The 14929-nt window shown below is 38.4% G+C and overlaps 2 protein-coding genes across 2 annotated transcripts in view; both read right to left on the bottom strand.

The window, feature by feature from the left end:
• CDC73 (cell division cycle 73) overlaps positions 1–14929 on the bottom strand; it is a 95095-nt gene that overhangs the window by 77664 nt on the left and 2502 nt on the right. Inside the window, exons 2-7 of the mRNA XM_065649137.1 lie at positions 11590–11695; positions 10554–10623; positions 9776–9838; positions 9641–9693; positions 7825–7913; positions 6569–6785 (exon numbers count right to left, since the gene is read on the bottom strand). Coding sequence (XP_065505209.1) covers positions 6569–6785; positions 7825–7913; positions 9641–9693; positions 9776–9838; positions 10554–10623; positions 11590–11695 — 598 coding nt within the window. The remainder of the gene's footprint in view (positions 1–6568; positions 6786–7824; positions 7914–9640; positions 9694–9775; positions 9839–10553; positions 10624–11589; positions 11696–14929) is intronic.
• On the bottom strand, positions 11102–11452 carry LOC135996842 (ubiquitin-conjugating enzyme E2 D2-like). The gene is given in 3 exon segments (XM_065649104.1): positions 11102–11199; positions 11202–11341; positions 11343–11452. Coding segments are annotated over 3 exon segments (348 nt in total).

The raw sequence follows: 14929 nt of genomic DNA, 5'->3' as shown, positions 1-14929 counted from the left end.
CAATAAGCGTACTACCACACAAATAATTTTTAAAAGAACCACCTAAGTAAATAGGTCATCTTCGTTGTGCTCTCAGGAAAATAGTTGTTTAAGAAGTTCACAATTAAGCACTGCAATTTACATAGCTAACCAACTAAGCCAAAGTACTTTTTTTTTTTTTTTAAGGGAACCTATAAAAAACCTGACCTTGTTACTAACTGCTGGGGAAACAAACAAACAAAAAATCCCTTCACAAAAAGTTACTCTTGGAATCAGACAAAAAGCTCGTCTAGGGGTGACTATAGTCTACTGCACTGAATGGAAAACATAGCTATTAGTCCTGTATATTTGTGGACTGTGTTTTCAGTAAAAAGTTCTACTCCTCTTGTTCTGTACTATCTTCACTATATTTTTCTAGCATGAGTACTACATGAAAGACAACTGAAACATTTAACTTGAAACAGCACAAAGGCTGATGCAGAGGTATGAAAGAGCAGCAACACGGTAACATCCTGAAGACACGGCACAGCACAAAATCTGCTCAAAAATCCCCTTCATACATAATCTGAGTTTATTTCTCTTATGAATGCAGCATATGAAAATGTTTGTGTTTTGGCTTTTGGTTGTGTTTGTTTAATAGTTTTCGTGGTTAAAAATGGTCAAGTTACTTTACAGTTGACCCAAATTTTCTTTCAGGAAACATGACGCTTTATTTTACAGTTTTCTGACAAAATTGAGGTACCTATTTGCAAAACAAGATTCAGTAGTGCTCGACATAAATACAGCGTTTATAATCTGGCCCATCTTTCAAGTGCAGCATTCAAAACACCTAGTAGCAATGTAAGAGTCCTCCCAGTTTTACTACGTAAGCTAATACAGGCTAAAGTTGAGTTTGGGAATGGAAGCTGTATCGTGCCATTACGCTCTTGCACAGCCACTCAGAAACCATTTGCTTGTTCCATTTGAAAGCACTAATGAGGATACTAGTTGCTATTAACCTGGCACACCTTCGTCCTTTCAATTTTTCTACTAAATTCACCACTATTGGCAATTTCAGAAACATGGAGCAATTCTGCCACCTAGAGCCCATATAAAAAATTGCTTTTACACTCAAATAATTTCTCTTAAATTTCCAAAATTTTACTCTCGGACCTTTTAGCTGTCAAAAGCGATTAAAATACTCTATTACTGTTGCTATAAAATGATTTTGACTGAAATATTTTCCAGTTACAAGATCACATTAAAGATTTTACTGAAATTACGATTAGAACTGTAGTTGTTCTCCTCTCACAGGGGACTTCACCAGCGAGAATGCTCAAAAGGTATCGGAACAAAAATATGAACTGAAAGTAACTGAAAAATGTTTCTCACAGCATTTAGTTCAAATGTTACTGTTAGAAGGCTCAACCCTACAAATAAAAAGGCATAAATTTTAAAAAACCAAAGTACATAAATACTAACCATATTGGTAGTATTTTCCAGGCAGTAACACAAAATTAAAAATACTGACCACCATGAAGATGACATTCATTTGGGCAAAATGAAAAGTTCTGCTATTTAATACTTACATACAGAAATACATAAAAGCAGAAGAATAATATTCTGAAATATTCAGAGCAAGACAACGTATCAGATTTGCAATTGTGGGTTACATCAAAGGTAAATGCCGCTAATCCCTGTAGCCAGGTCAGCTAGAAAGCCCCATCACCTTACTCAGGTCTGGACTCCCCATCACCACGCACACAAACACAGCCAGGGGCTGGGGGCAGGGCAGCGGGGAAATGAAATCAAGATTATGGAATTTAACACATACAACTCACAGTCATGTTCTATAAAATGAAGTTTGAGCTGACTCCAATTCTTCCGGTATTAATGTCCTTTTTATGGATGCACAATATACAACCAATCTTGTTTCCCAAAGAAAAGTACAGATAACTAGAACATTACAACAGGACTACAATAACTAAAGATAACACATCAGAAAACTGATGATGGTTTAAAAAACAACAAACAACAACAAAAAAACCCCCACAAACTTAAAAAAAAAAAATCAGAAGTCACCAACAAAAATATACCCTCCAAATGCACCTGCAAATACTGAAACTCCTGTTCAGGCTACTTTAATTTGTTCCTACAAGAAGAATTCAAGTGCCACAAACACATTTACAGTAGAGATGGAATGAGAAGGTTTTTCCTTCGGAAAAGATTGCTGAAGCCTGCTACAAGAGATTATAAAAATAAAAAGGATTATTCAGGAAGGAAACACACAGGATGGACGTGAGAGGAATGCATCAATTTCAGTTTAAACACAGTTTTTTCTAAGTATCCAATAGTTTGTTCTACAGAACAGCCAGACATTTGTCTAAAAACATACACAATAGAACTGAAACCTCTGTAAAGCAGTAACTCAACACTCCAAACACTTACGATGGTAAATATTCTATGTATGGGTTCAAAACTTTAGCTACCAGACAAGATAACCAGTTCTATATACAAAGGTTCTCCAAATTCCAAATAAGGACGTTAAAAAAAATATTTTGCTAGCATTTGCCCTTAAGAACTGCCATTTCAAAAGTGTCAGTATTGATTCTGATATATCTTCACCAGACAATATTTCAGTTCAAATTGATTTAACGTATATGAAAACCTGACAAACCCACCCTGTTCTACAGAAACAGGTCCCATAGTCAATTGTGTGACTACATTATCAAGAGCTCATTCATACCCTTCTAACATGGCAGCAAGCATCTGAAATTACTAGGTCTGTTTTATACAAAAAGGGCCACCAAAACCAAACGAAACCAAACCCAAACAAAAAAAACCCCCAAACACCAGTGAGGCACAACAGCAAGACATCTTGTCCAAATACCAACCTACAGATTAAATAATTCCCATTTTTCTTTTTTAAACTTCTCTCCCTGCCCCTGCACTGCTTGTCACCCCGCCCCAGCACATCCAGCTGTATCGGATCTGATGGCAGCAACTCCCTTACCCCGATTTTTGTCTGTGTTTGTGAAGATTAAAAACGAGAATTGGATCACGTGAAGAGTGAGCACAAACAGAAGAGATTAATTTCTTAAAGCCCCCAACAACCGTGGCTGTTTTAAGAACGGTAAGTAAATTCAGAAGCAGCTCCAGCATCAAGTACTTTTATTGCTTTTGTAATGTGACTATATTTTCAGTTGGTTAGACTGTCAGTTGACTCATCAAAACAGCAATGTTTATGTTGCATGCTTTTCGTCAAACCTGAAATTAAATTGCTTCAACTAATATATATATATATATATATATATATATATATATTCTTAAATAGTTCTAAAATTAAGCTACTATGAGAGGAGAAAAAACAACAGACTAACAACAACTTAGACTAAACAGATGCAATTTGGCTCTGAAAAGTGATTACATAAAAATGCCACATTATTCATAAAATCTAGAAGCCTACACTACAGCCTTGGGGAAGGCCAACAGATGTTTAAAACAGACAGTGCAGCGTGACTCATCCACTAGCGATTAAATCAAGCACTGTGTTTCCAGAAGAAGGCAGAACTGCGTAACAATCAGGCAGAAAACTGAAAAAGACCTCAACAAAAAGTTCTAAGCAAAACATAAAAGCAAGCAAGCAGACAAATGCAAATTCTAGAAATCTTAAAAACAAAAAGCGTACAGGTGAACTGAGATGTCTGATTTTCCAAACTATAGCAACCTCACAAAACCAGTAAAAAGAGAGGCAGGGATCAGTGCAACATCTGATCAGAAGAGGGTAACGGGGGGGTCGTGCAGATAAAGGACCATGTCCGGCATTACAGAAAGCTCAGAGTCAAACTATGAATGACAACCAATGAACGACACAGGAAATGAATGATAACCCAGTATGAATGGGACAGTACAGAGACTTCCCGAGAAGAAAACAATGATTATGAGAGACTGCAGTTACCTTGTATTACAGTTTGGCTAAGTGTCAAGAAGGGAAGTGATGCAGCAATTAATTCTTTAGCTATCATAAGCAATGGCTTTTTGGAGGAACTGGCCAAAGCAGTCACGAAAGGAAAAATCTCTCTTGATTCAGCCCATAGTACCTATGTTAGAGAGGTAGCTGCTGAAGAATATTCTACAACAGGAGCATCAATGCACTCGAATTCAACACTCTGGTAAACTAAAACAACCCCTACAGCCAGGAAAAAAAAAACACCACTATTTAGTTTCAGGTAGGGGAGCTATGCAACAACAAAGATGCTATCAAAAGATCATTAAAAGCAGCATCTAAAAGGGCAGAAAACTGTTAAAGACGATAAAAAAGGTGGCTACATCACTGGAGACTTAAAAAAAAAAATCTTGGAACAGTTCTACAAAGCAAAAAAGGCTATTTGAAGTAAAAAGCAAACTTCAACATCAGAAAATGCATCCAAAAGGAGAAACAGTAAATACTCAATAAATATAGTTCGGATTACTGCCATCCACATAGAATTGAGGAGCATCTTGCTGCAGGAATCAGTACTGTTTTTCAAACACATCAAAACCAGAGAAACCTGCCAGAAAGCTGATAAGGACAACCGATTATTTTCTTTTTGCTGTGGCCTGAGCTTCCTGGTGTTTTCCTTTTGCATCTTAAGCTATCTCTGCATCTTTGTTTACTACAGAGAACACTGGGAAAGTTCACACACGAGTTTTTCTCCATGGACAAGAGATTTGAAGAGCTGCCTCAGACTGAAGCAATGTTTGGAAAGAAACCACAAAGTTGACATTTTGGGGTGCTCTCTTATCATTACCCATGAGTTCTAAAGGAATTCAGACATTTAAAAAGTCGGACACTACATGCTATGTAAACTACTGTTGAAATAAATTTTAGTTTTAAGCATTCTAGGACGATTCAAGAGACTGCAGATAAGTCTACACAAAGCTGACAGTGAACATGTACAATAAAAAAGAATTATCGGGCACATTAGCAATTCAAGTATCATACGGAAAAGTCCAAACAGCATTTGCAGAGGAGTATTATGCTTCCCTGATCAAAATTCTGCAAACGAACAGGCAAGTACACAAGGAATGATCTGCCTGGGAGAACTTATCTGAGTTTCCTAACAACTTTTGAAAAGTTCACAAAGCTCTTAAAAAACCAAAACAACACAAAACCAAACCCCTCCCAGTCAACATTCAAACAAAAAACCCTCAGCTGTTCTGGGACAAACCACAGTTCTGGGTAACAAGTGATGCTTCCCCATCTACCTAGTCTCATTGTTACTTGTACAAGAATATAATTATTAACATTCGATGATTTCTGTCCATCAAGAATGTCCATCAATTCTGTCTAGCAAGAATGCTCCTGCAATTCTGCACAAACAGAAACAAAGACTTGCTATGACACCCGTTATATTCATCAGGCTAGTCCAAGTAACTGCGTGCTGGAGTCCAGGAACAAAATTGGTATCTTGTTTCTTTTCTCTCTCTGCGTTAGGTTTTGCTTAAAATTACTGCCTCATCTCCCTATGATCACAAGGATACTACAATAAAACATCCAACTCTTTCTCTAGTATCTTTGCAAGTTTCCCGTGGAAGACATGCAAAGATAGCAACGCCATGAATGATTCGCTAAAGAGGGAAAAGCTACTCAGATTCCTTCAGTACAAACATTTCTGATGACTAAAACATTAAAGGCTTTTATGAATTTATCAACTGCTCAGCACTGAGAGGGCTACAAATCTCACAGACTCAATGCAGCAACAGTCACTCTGCGTGCAGCATGCAGGTATGTGCCACATACCTAGTAATTACCCCATAATTCATGAATTAAATTCTTCTACCACTAGCGCCATGAGAACAGGTTGTGAAAATGAGCACTACATAAAATACCGTTAAGACAAAGGAAAACCGAGACTTTCTGAACGCCATTTTCCTGTGACAGTACTTGAAGTGAAGGCAAAGGATGCAATTTGACAGTAAGCTCAGGAAAACAATTGCAGTCTTTTAGAAATTGACTTACTGCATCCTTGAGAAATGTAGCGGCAGGTATCATGGCAATAAAGAACACAAAACTGTCCATGTTCTGGATGGCACATAACCAAGTCCAGCTAAACACATGGATGAAAGGAGCATAAAGAGACAAAAATATACAGAAAAGCCTCCTCATGGTGACACTTTCTTGTTGTGTTCATTTTAGCATTTTTCTCTCCTTACCACTTCATCTCCTTGGTGTTTTCCACAGCTTAGCAGCCTTTGGACTTTCAATGTACACACGTTGCTACTTCTATCAGTTACTCCCCACTTCTCTCCATTTCAAACCTGCAGGTACTTTGATAGAGCCCTCCCAACTGTACGGCTCAAGCCAGCTTTGTTTAAGAGGAATTAAGTGATTACTTGGTATCTTTTAAATGGCTGAAGCAAGTATTTTGAGATACATTTTAGGCTTACTGTAATGAGGTAAGAACAACTCTTCTGTCATTATGCCAACAGCCCTCCAGTCCTACCTTTGGCTAGAACACTAAGCATAATCCACTCAGTCACCTACAGCCAACAAGCTAGAGACACAGAATAGAAGAAAATACAATTTATCATTTGGATCATAAAAATAGCTTGGTATCCAGAGCATTACCTTGCCTGTGCTTTGTAAGATCGTAGTTCTTGTCCTCCATACTCTCTCCCGGCTGACAATATCTCTGGTTACATCCACTTCAGCATCAACGAAACTTCTCTGTTTAAGAGCAGTTATGTCATCATCCAGATCAGTTTTGATAGTGGATCTTTTCTTTGCCATGATTTTTGCTTTGATAGCAGCAATTTTTTCCACTGACATGGCTTCTGACAAGGACCTGAATAAGCAAAAATAACAGAAGAGACTGAATAATTGCACAAACAACTCTTCTGACAAAAATTGTGAATTAGTAACTTCATCCTGCCTAAAGTTTATGGCAATGCTATAAATCATAAAACAGTCACCTTGCATACACTTGAAGATTACAAGAGCTTGGCATTGCTGTTTTGGGCATGAGAATCAAACTTCTGACAAAAAACTCCAACCCAGCGCTAGCACGAAAAACATAAAAAAATCCCAACTACAACAAACAGAAGTAAAGATTGCAAATGTAAAGCATCAGAACTAACACTTCCATTTACAACATCATCTTAATTTCAGCTCCTCATTATTTTTAGTCAATTACAACTCTGTGTCCTGTCAATCAATCCCTGGCTGCTCCAAGGCTTTCAAAGCATTAATCTAAATTTTGGCTGAGGTGCTGCTCCGTGCACTTGGCCACGTGGAAGATATGTTACCTTTTCAGAGCGTGTAGGCCACACAAACAACAGATGGTAGAAACTTTGTCCACATTAATCTGTGTTTGAGGGAGCTCGGTTCAGTCCAAGAATGCAACATCTTTATCCGTTTGCTTTTAATTGCAAACACTGAATTTGATTGCCAAACAGTGAGCCCTATTGTTTTGCAGAAGAGCTGAAGAAAAAAAAGACGACTGAATTGCACAATCCTAACTGCGTATATCCAATTCAATTGTACGTGACTTTTTTGAGATTACTTGTATTAATTTCGCAATGTACCGTTTGTGAAGTATTCTCCTTTTACAACTGAACTATTGGAAAGGGAACTTTTTAATGTTGCTGTTAAACAAAGTAACAAGCACAGAGTTCAAACTCACTGCCTGTAAATGTTGTTATATTTGCACTTTGTTTAAAAGGGCATTCTTTTACATTCAGAATAAAAATAAATCTGTAAATACAGAATACAAAGTAATTATGAATAGTACTCAGTAATCCTCACTGCAGCATTATCTCCCGACTCCAAAACAAATTTGTGATGTCCGTTAATTAAGTGTTATCCATAAGAAAAGGTATTCCTACCTGATCTGCTCCGTTTGCACGATACCCTCTTTATGTCCTTCCAATCGAGCTGCCAACCGCTCCTTGTCAAGGCGCACACACTCTTCATCCTGGCAGGAACAGTAATGTTCAATTGTAAGGTTTCATTTCTGTGCATTCTCTTTAAAAAAGCGACTAGAACTAAAGCTATTCAGAATTTTTTTTTTTTTTTACATTTGCAAGGACAACCTTTACTTCCAACTATTTTTGATCTGCGCACTAGCATTAACTGTATAGCTATTGGAAGTTTCCTCTCAAGAGCCACAAAGTGTAATTAGAATAATGAAAATAAACTACCATTCCCTCTTAAAAAGCCTTGCTCAGACAACCATTGACAACAATAGATAAGTTAAAGCTGGCAAACAATGCACACATTCAGGTAGGACAAGACACACACACACATACATATTTAAGATAAATTTCAGACATTCAATGTAATCGGTGACATTTTTAAAGAAAAGAACTGCTCAGAACTGTTATATCCTGACACAGAACTTTTATAAATGGCATTCCTCGTAAATACAAAAAACAAGTGAAGAGTAAGGAAGCCTCTAGTTGCTCAAGCCAGGTTTGAGACAGACGTGTAATTTGAGAAAGCAGTAGAGAGATGTAATTTAATGCCATCTTTTCAGCTTCTTACACTTGTGTTCAATCTGTCTTATTTCCCCATAAAACTTAAGTCAGCATCAAGTTGTCCTATTGCTAAAGGCTGTTTGCAAAGGCTGAAACACAGCAAAACCAGTCAAGCCCATATATCAGGAGAGACCTGGAATCTCTACACCAACATGACCTCTGAATAACTTCAAAGAGACTTTATAGACTCGGAGCTGCCGGAGCAGCAAGGAAACAAAGATGGCCATAAGCTCATCAGGCTCACACGCAGTAATCTTGATTCTCCAAATTACGATGGTGAAGATCTACAGTTTGAAAATATACTGGCATCACAACCACATCAGGTAATGTAGAACAAAAATCTATAGATCGCAATAGGTCATCTGACAGTGATCATGCACCATTAAGAATGCATAAAGTTTCAATTATTCTTACACAGTTATAGCTAAGCTCAATGTTCAATTCATGTATTTAGACAACTCTTCTTCTGAGAAGAAATCTAAAGCCTCGGTACTACAAAAATATATACAGCCAGACTTATAACTCACAGAGAAGACAACTGGATGAACACAGGTAAATAAAAGAAAAAAAAAAATCAAGAAAAATAGTAAGTCGGTTTTTAAAACCAGGCAGAGTTAAATAATACAATGTGCGTAATAACTAGACACATTGCTTTTATTCAAGAGGTACTCGTGAAATTACACTGTTAAATTAATTACCTAAGACACAGCATCAGAAAATAGTAATCACAGGAACAGTTTCATGTACTGCTATGAAGAGACTAAAACAGCAGGTAAAACAGATAAGTATCCATTGACAGAGACAAGACTGCCGTTTAAGTTATAAGGCCAACTGATGGATGGCAAATAACCATGACCAGTCATTCGACAGCACTTTTGTTACAACCCCATGGCTCATAGCAGACAGGTTATAACGCAACAAGCGCTTACAGATACGTGGTGAAGGTTTCCCCTTTCATACTACAACATACATCTAGCAACTAAAACCCCAAGTTTAAATCAGAGGCTTAAACTCCAACTCCTTCCAAGCTCATGACCACACTAACAGAAGTAGCATGAGTAGCCAGAGGATAGGTAGCACAACTGAACTGCTACAAAAACCAGATAAATACTGTAATTTACCACCACCACCCCCAATTGGTACTGATGACAGTTGCTGTCATTACCTCTATTCTTGGTTTCTTTGCTTCTGCTAATATTTCATCTGCTGCTCTTTTAACTACAAGAAAAAGAGGACATTAAAAATGCAAGATTGTAGTAGATTTTCATAAAATAAACCTCAAAGTTATTTTTGACTGTACCTTGAGTGGACCGCTGAAGACCAATTTCGAGTGGAGCACTTCTGTCTATACTTGACGAGGTTGCTGTAATCAAACACAACATTTCATTAAAGTACAAAAGATTTGCAAATGTATTTAAGTATAAAAGGAAGAAGGATAACAGAACAACAGAAATTCTAACTAGGTATTAGGTAGCAAAGGTGGTCAAACACTGGAACTGGAGATATTTAGAACCTGACAATATGAAGTTATTACAGATCAGGTTACTCAGGGTCATTTGGCCCTTATTTGACAAGAGGATTGAACCAGACAACTTCCTGTGGTCCCTTCCAACATAAATTAGTCAGTGATTCCATGTTCTGTATATACCACATAAAATAAAACAGTCACAAAGATAATTACTCTATAACCTGGAATCAAGATCTACTAGTTTATCTAGTTTTTGAAGTAAAGACAACCTGCTGGTCCCTTTAAAACATAAATTTAAAAAAATATTTACTGCTCACATTACAGAAATAAACTCATATTCCAGCATATTTAAAATTCTAAGACCACCTACCAAACAGAACAACTTAGAAAAGTAACCCACATTTACCTTTCTCTCAGAGAAACCTCTTTTCTCTGACTCTTGCTAACAAAAATTTAAGATGCTAAACTTGTTTGAGAAGTTTGAACATGTTCAGTTAATCTGCAAAGTGACCATCATTAACCATCCCTCCCCTCCTACTCCTCGCTTGTCCCACAAACATGCAGCAGTAAAGTGCACTATGTGTCTGAGTTCAAAGTAAGCATCACTCACAGGTTTCCCCATTTAGGTACGCAAGCAAGTCTTTCCTATCGGGTCTTCTTACCACAGGAATGTTCTCAGTCTGAAAAGATAGCAGATTTGACATGAAACTGTTATCCCTTCAGAAGGTCTCCTCATTCACACAAAGACAGGAACACGTGTCCTGCTTCCCAAGAAAGCATAACTATCAAGCTTAAAAATAAATTATTTCCTAGAGGATGTTCAGTTCAACTACACAAAATGAAACATGTCTGCTATAAAACTGAAAGAGTGGACAGCCCTTTTCCTCCTTCACTCCAAACATGCAAATAACAGTGAGAACTAGCTTTAAAACACACACTTCTCTGCCAGGAGTGAATATTGGTATGCAGAAATAGAGTATTTCAATTGTCTTGTTCCAAGCGTGCACAACACGCAGTACTGCTGTATCGGATAAGCACGCGGCACAGAGGAAGATGACGTGTGGGCTCACAGAACACAATCAAATGGAAATCAAAAGTACTTCCTCTTTCACAGTTCCCCTATCTTTATTTGCAAAGCTTATCCAATAATTTCTTGATTTAGATTGCATACTTCTGTGTCCACTCCAAAGCAATTCCACCATACTTTGCTGTTTCATAGATTCTTGCAGTCTCAGGCACTAAATGATCGTCTAGATTGGATCACACAACAGAGAACAGATGGACAAAAGTACTTTTGAAATAGTTAGTGCTGGAAACAACTGTGACCACAGAATGTCAAGAGAAATGCTGCCATTCCCGGTAATATTTGTGTGACAGGCTCTTGGGGTAAATGCAAGCTGGTGGCTTGAAGGGATAATCTGTTAGGAAGTGAATTGTCAGGGAAAATATTCCACCTTGACAGGGACTGTCATTGGATCCCCGTGTAGAGGTGTTCTTTTTCAAACACATGCGCTTTGTTGCACGTCTTTCTCCCTTACACCTGCCAAATTCATACACTTAAATGCTACTACCATTCCCTGAAAGTAACTGTGCACATATTACATATCGCAAACAAGACAAAATAAAATTGTATACGGTCTACTTACTGCAGCACGGCGGACATAAACAGGATGTGAAAGGTGCACATTATTGAGCAGGAACAAGATAGAATCCAAAGTGTAGTATTCCCTGGGTTGGCCCTCTTTCCCTGTCCTGTAAAATCAGGAAACATAGATTTTAACAAATAACCTCTCCACCTCTGTCTCATGCACACACTTTTTGTGCAAAGTTCTCCTTTCTTTCCAGAAGGCGGTTCAAAAAAAGCAAGCAGTACTACTCTTATCAAGCTATTGCTGAACTAGTGCACTATCAATTGCGTTAACAAATACAAGTGGGGGATATATGTCTCTTTACTGAATGAATTACAAAAACTGCCCAAAATAATCCAAAATAAGAGCTGGATGGGTTGTAAAATATAAGCACGACTTGGGAAACCATAAGAACACGTTCTCCCACATCTCAAACATATTTATTCTGATTATCAAAGGAACTGTCTGCCTTATTGAGGACAGCCAAAGGAACATATCTGAACCACAAATGAAAAAGATAGTAAATATGTGTAACGGGACAGAATTTTCACCACTTGAGAAAGGACAGCAGAAAACCCTGAATACACAAATTCCGTGAAGTCTACAGAACAAAAGGTTCAAAATGCTGCCAGAAGGTCAAAGTAAGGAATGATTAGAAACAAATTGCACATGAAACTAGCAAAACCAAAACAGACTACAAAATCACAATGAACTCCCATACAGCAACACAACAGCACCAAGTTCAATCTCTGCTTTGAAACAGCTTGCTTGAAAGAGATGTCTTTTAAGTCTGAAGATGAATCTGTTCTGTGTAACAATTTGAAAAAATAACAATCCCTCAAAACAAGGCCAAAACACCAAACCAACAAAAAACCAACAAAAAGCACAGTTTCAGCTTGGCTCCATGTGCATCGAACATAATTCCCCTCTCATACACACCGTCACCCCTTTATGCTGTCACTAGGAGATTCTGCAGTGCTCGCCCCAGTTCCAAAGCAAAACCTGCCCCCGGAATACTTCAGCTGCTCTGAGAAATGGGCCTTTCCTGCAGCTCCAGAGCCCCCAGCAGGCCCAGGGACTCCAGCACCCAGAGCTGGGACCTGCCAGTGCCCGGCTCCAGCGGGACAGGGCTCCCCGCGCTGCCCAGCATCCGTCCCCAGCCAGCCGGCCCACCTCCCAGCCTGAGGAAGACCACCCACCAGAAAACAAGGCCAAAACTGTAAAATTTAAGACTGGTACAGAATTTTGATTAAAGCAGAGATTTCAGGAAGAAATAATTTCATTAAAGACATAAAAAGGAGTTTTCCCTCCAAGTCCGGTGGCTTCACTCATAGCTCACCATCAGCATGTGCACTGCAGAAGCGCCGGCCTCACTGCGGGAAGGGAGAGGAAACAAAAAATACTCAACCATAACTTTCTTTAACCTGAAAGAGCTACACGATCATCTACTAAAAGCAACAGAAGTGTGTTTTCTTCATACTGTGGGTATAATACCACTACTGCTTTTCTCGCAATTACTTTTCTGAAATTACCTAGGTCAAGAGTGTGCAAGACCCTGTTCAGAACTCATGGCTAGTTTTCATAATGATGCCTGAGAAAAACAATATACCTTTACTCACGTGGAGAAAAGTGATTCAAAATACCAGGAGAAGGGTAGAATAAGGGATCTTTCTATCACTGTTCTTCCCTTCCAAACACTTGTCTGCATGGGGAGGGTGGACGTTTCATTGCTGAAGAGGAAAAGGAAGATCCACGGTATCCTTCAACTGCCAGGAAGCCAAAAGTTGGCTTCACAATTACAGCCAGCAGAACTGAATTTCTCAGCAAGGAATTGTTTGCGTATGTCACTGTTTCACTGCTATCTTTGATAACGTGGTATCTAAACTTACTCAGAACACTGGCAGAAACAAAAGCTTCCTCCACATAGACTTGGCTCTGAAGTCTATGTCAACTGATACAGCTCTCACTTCATTTAAAAAGGAACAGTTTTGATTGTCTCACTTCAGAATAACTCATCCTTTTTTTGAAGCATATCCACTGAACATTACACTACAAGTCCAGCTGGTCATCTATTCAAGTTTTTATTTAAACTATTTAGCAATTAATGGCATAATTTAGAAAACAAGAACTGAACTGTTACCTATTAACTTGAAAATACAGTATTACAGAGCCACAGGCATTGCCAAAGCTCAGCAGAGCACAGCTGGCACTTCATCACTTAAACCACACACACAAGAAATCCCCGTGCTCATCACAGCTGTAAGCAGATGTTTTATTAGGAGGACAAGATCCTGCACATTCAAGGGAAAGCATCAGATGGACAAGCAGTTGTATATAAGGAGAAAATTTAAGTCTAACCTAACATTGCAGCATCATCAGGTTGTGTTCCTTTCAAATTTTCCAGACAGAAGGAACCTTCTCAATAAACAAACCAAAAGCAAGGTGATCCGAAGGTAGCCTAGTTCACTCAATTTACAAACATTCGACGTAGCAAAAGAAGTTAATTCTAAAATTTTCCGCATTTGGTAATGGCATCAATTGCTTAAGAAAAAAAAAAAAATCTTAAGATTCAGACCTCAAAAAGCCCAGTACTTATATTTTTGTTTTAATGGTTATTAAGAGTTGTATTTCCTCATAAGATAAAACTCCAGCTTATAAACTGGAGAAAATGTTTACATAATGTAAGACAAAGTTTCACCTATTTGTTTTTAACACCAGAAATTTACTTCCAGCTCATCTACTCATCCTCAACCTGTGGGCACCAGGAGTTAATTCACCTTTAAGTGCTTTATTTCCTCTTTCATGTTTCAAAACATGAATTTTTATAGAGGTACTAAAGGCCTGCGTCTCATCAAGAAAAGACAGCAGTAATCTTTAAAAACACAAGACTGGGCATGCAGAGTATCACACAAATTGCAATACCCATGACCAGCTGCTCACTGTTTACAAACTTCTCAGCTGTGCATACAAGACCCTCTGCCGGGTAAACAAAGCAAATCAGTTTCGCTGTTTGATTGATTCCTTCCTTCGGTTTTGAAACAGATTCTATAATCACTCTTCTGGGGCCACAGATGAGCCATTAGCTCAAAACACAAGAAACACCAAATCTTAGACCATCTAGGCCTCTTCATGTGCCAGCAGGCATATTCATATAATTATCATCTGAAAAGTTACCCGGATTAAAATTAATTTCTGTCCTGCCTTTTTTTCCTTCCGCTCCCAATTACTTTGACCTGGCTCAGTTCCTCAGCCCAGCTCACCGTGGGGCTGACACCTGTGCCAGCACAGAGCAAACTTCTGCCAGCTGAGCTGCTCAAGGAGCCACAGTGTTAACTGTCTAGCCGGACTACTTCTAATT

Source organism: Caloenas nicobarica, chromosome 20 (assembly GCF_036013445.1).
Source record: "Caloenas nicobarica isolate bCalNic1 chromosome 20, bCalNic1.hap1, whole genome shotgun sequence".
NCBI lineage: Eukaryota > Metazoa > Chordata > Aves > Columbiformes > Columbidae > Caloenas > Caloenas nicobarica.
Note: the sequence above shows the minus strand (reverse complement) of the source record. Positions and strands in the feature narration are given on the sequence as shown.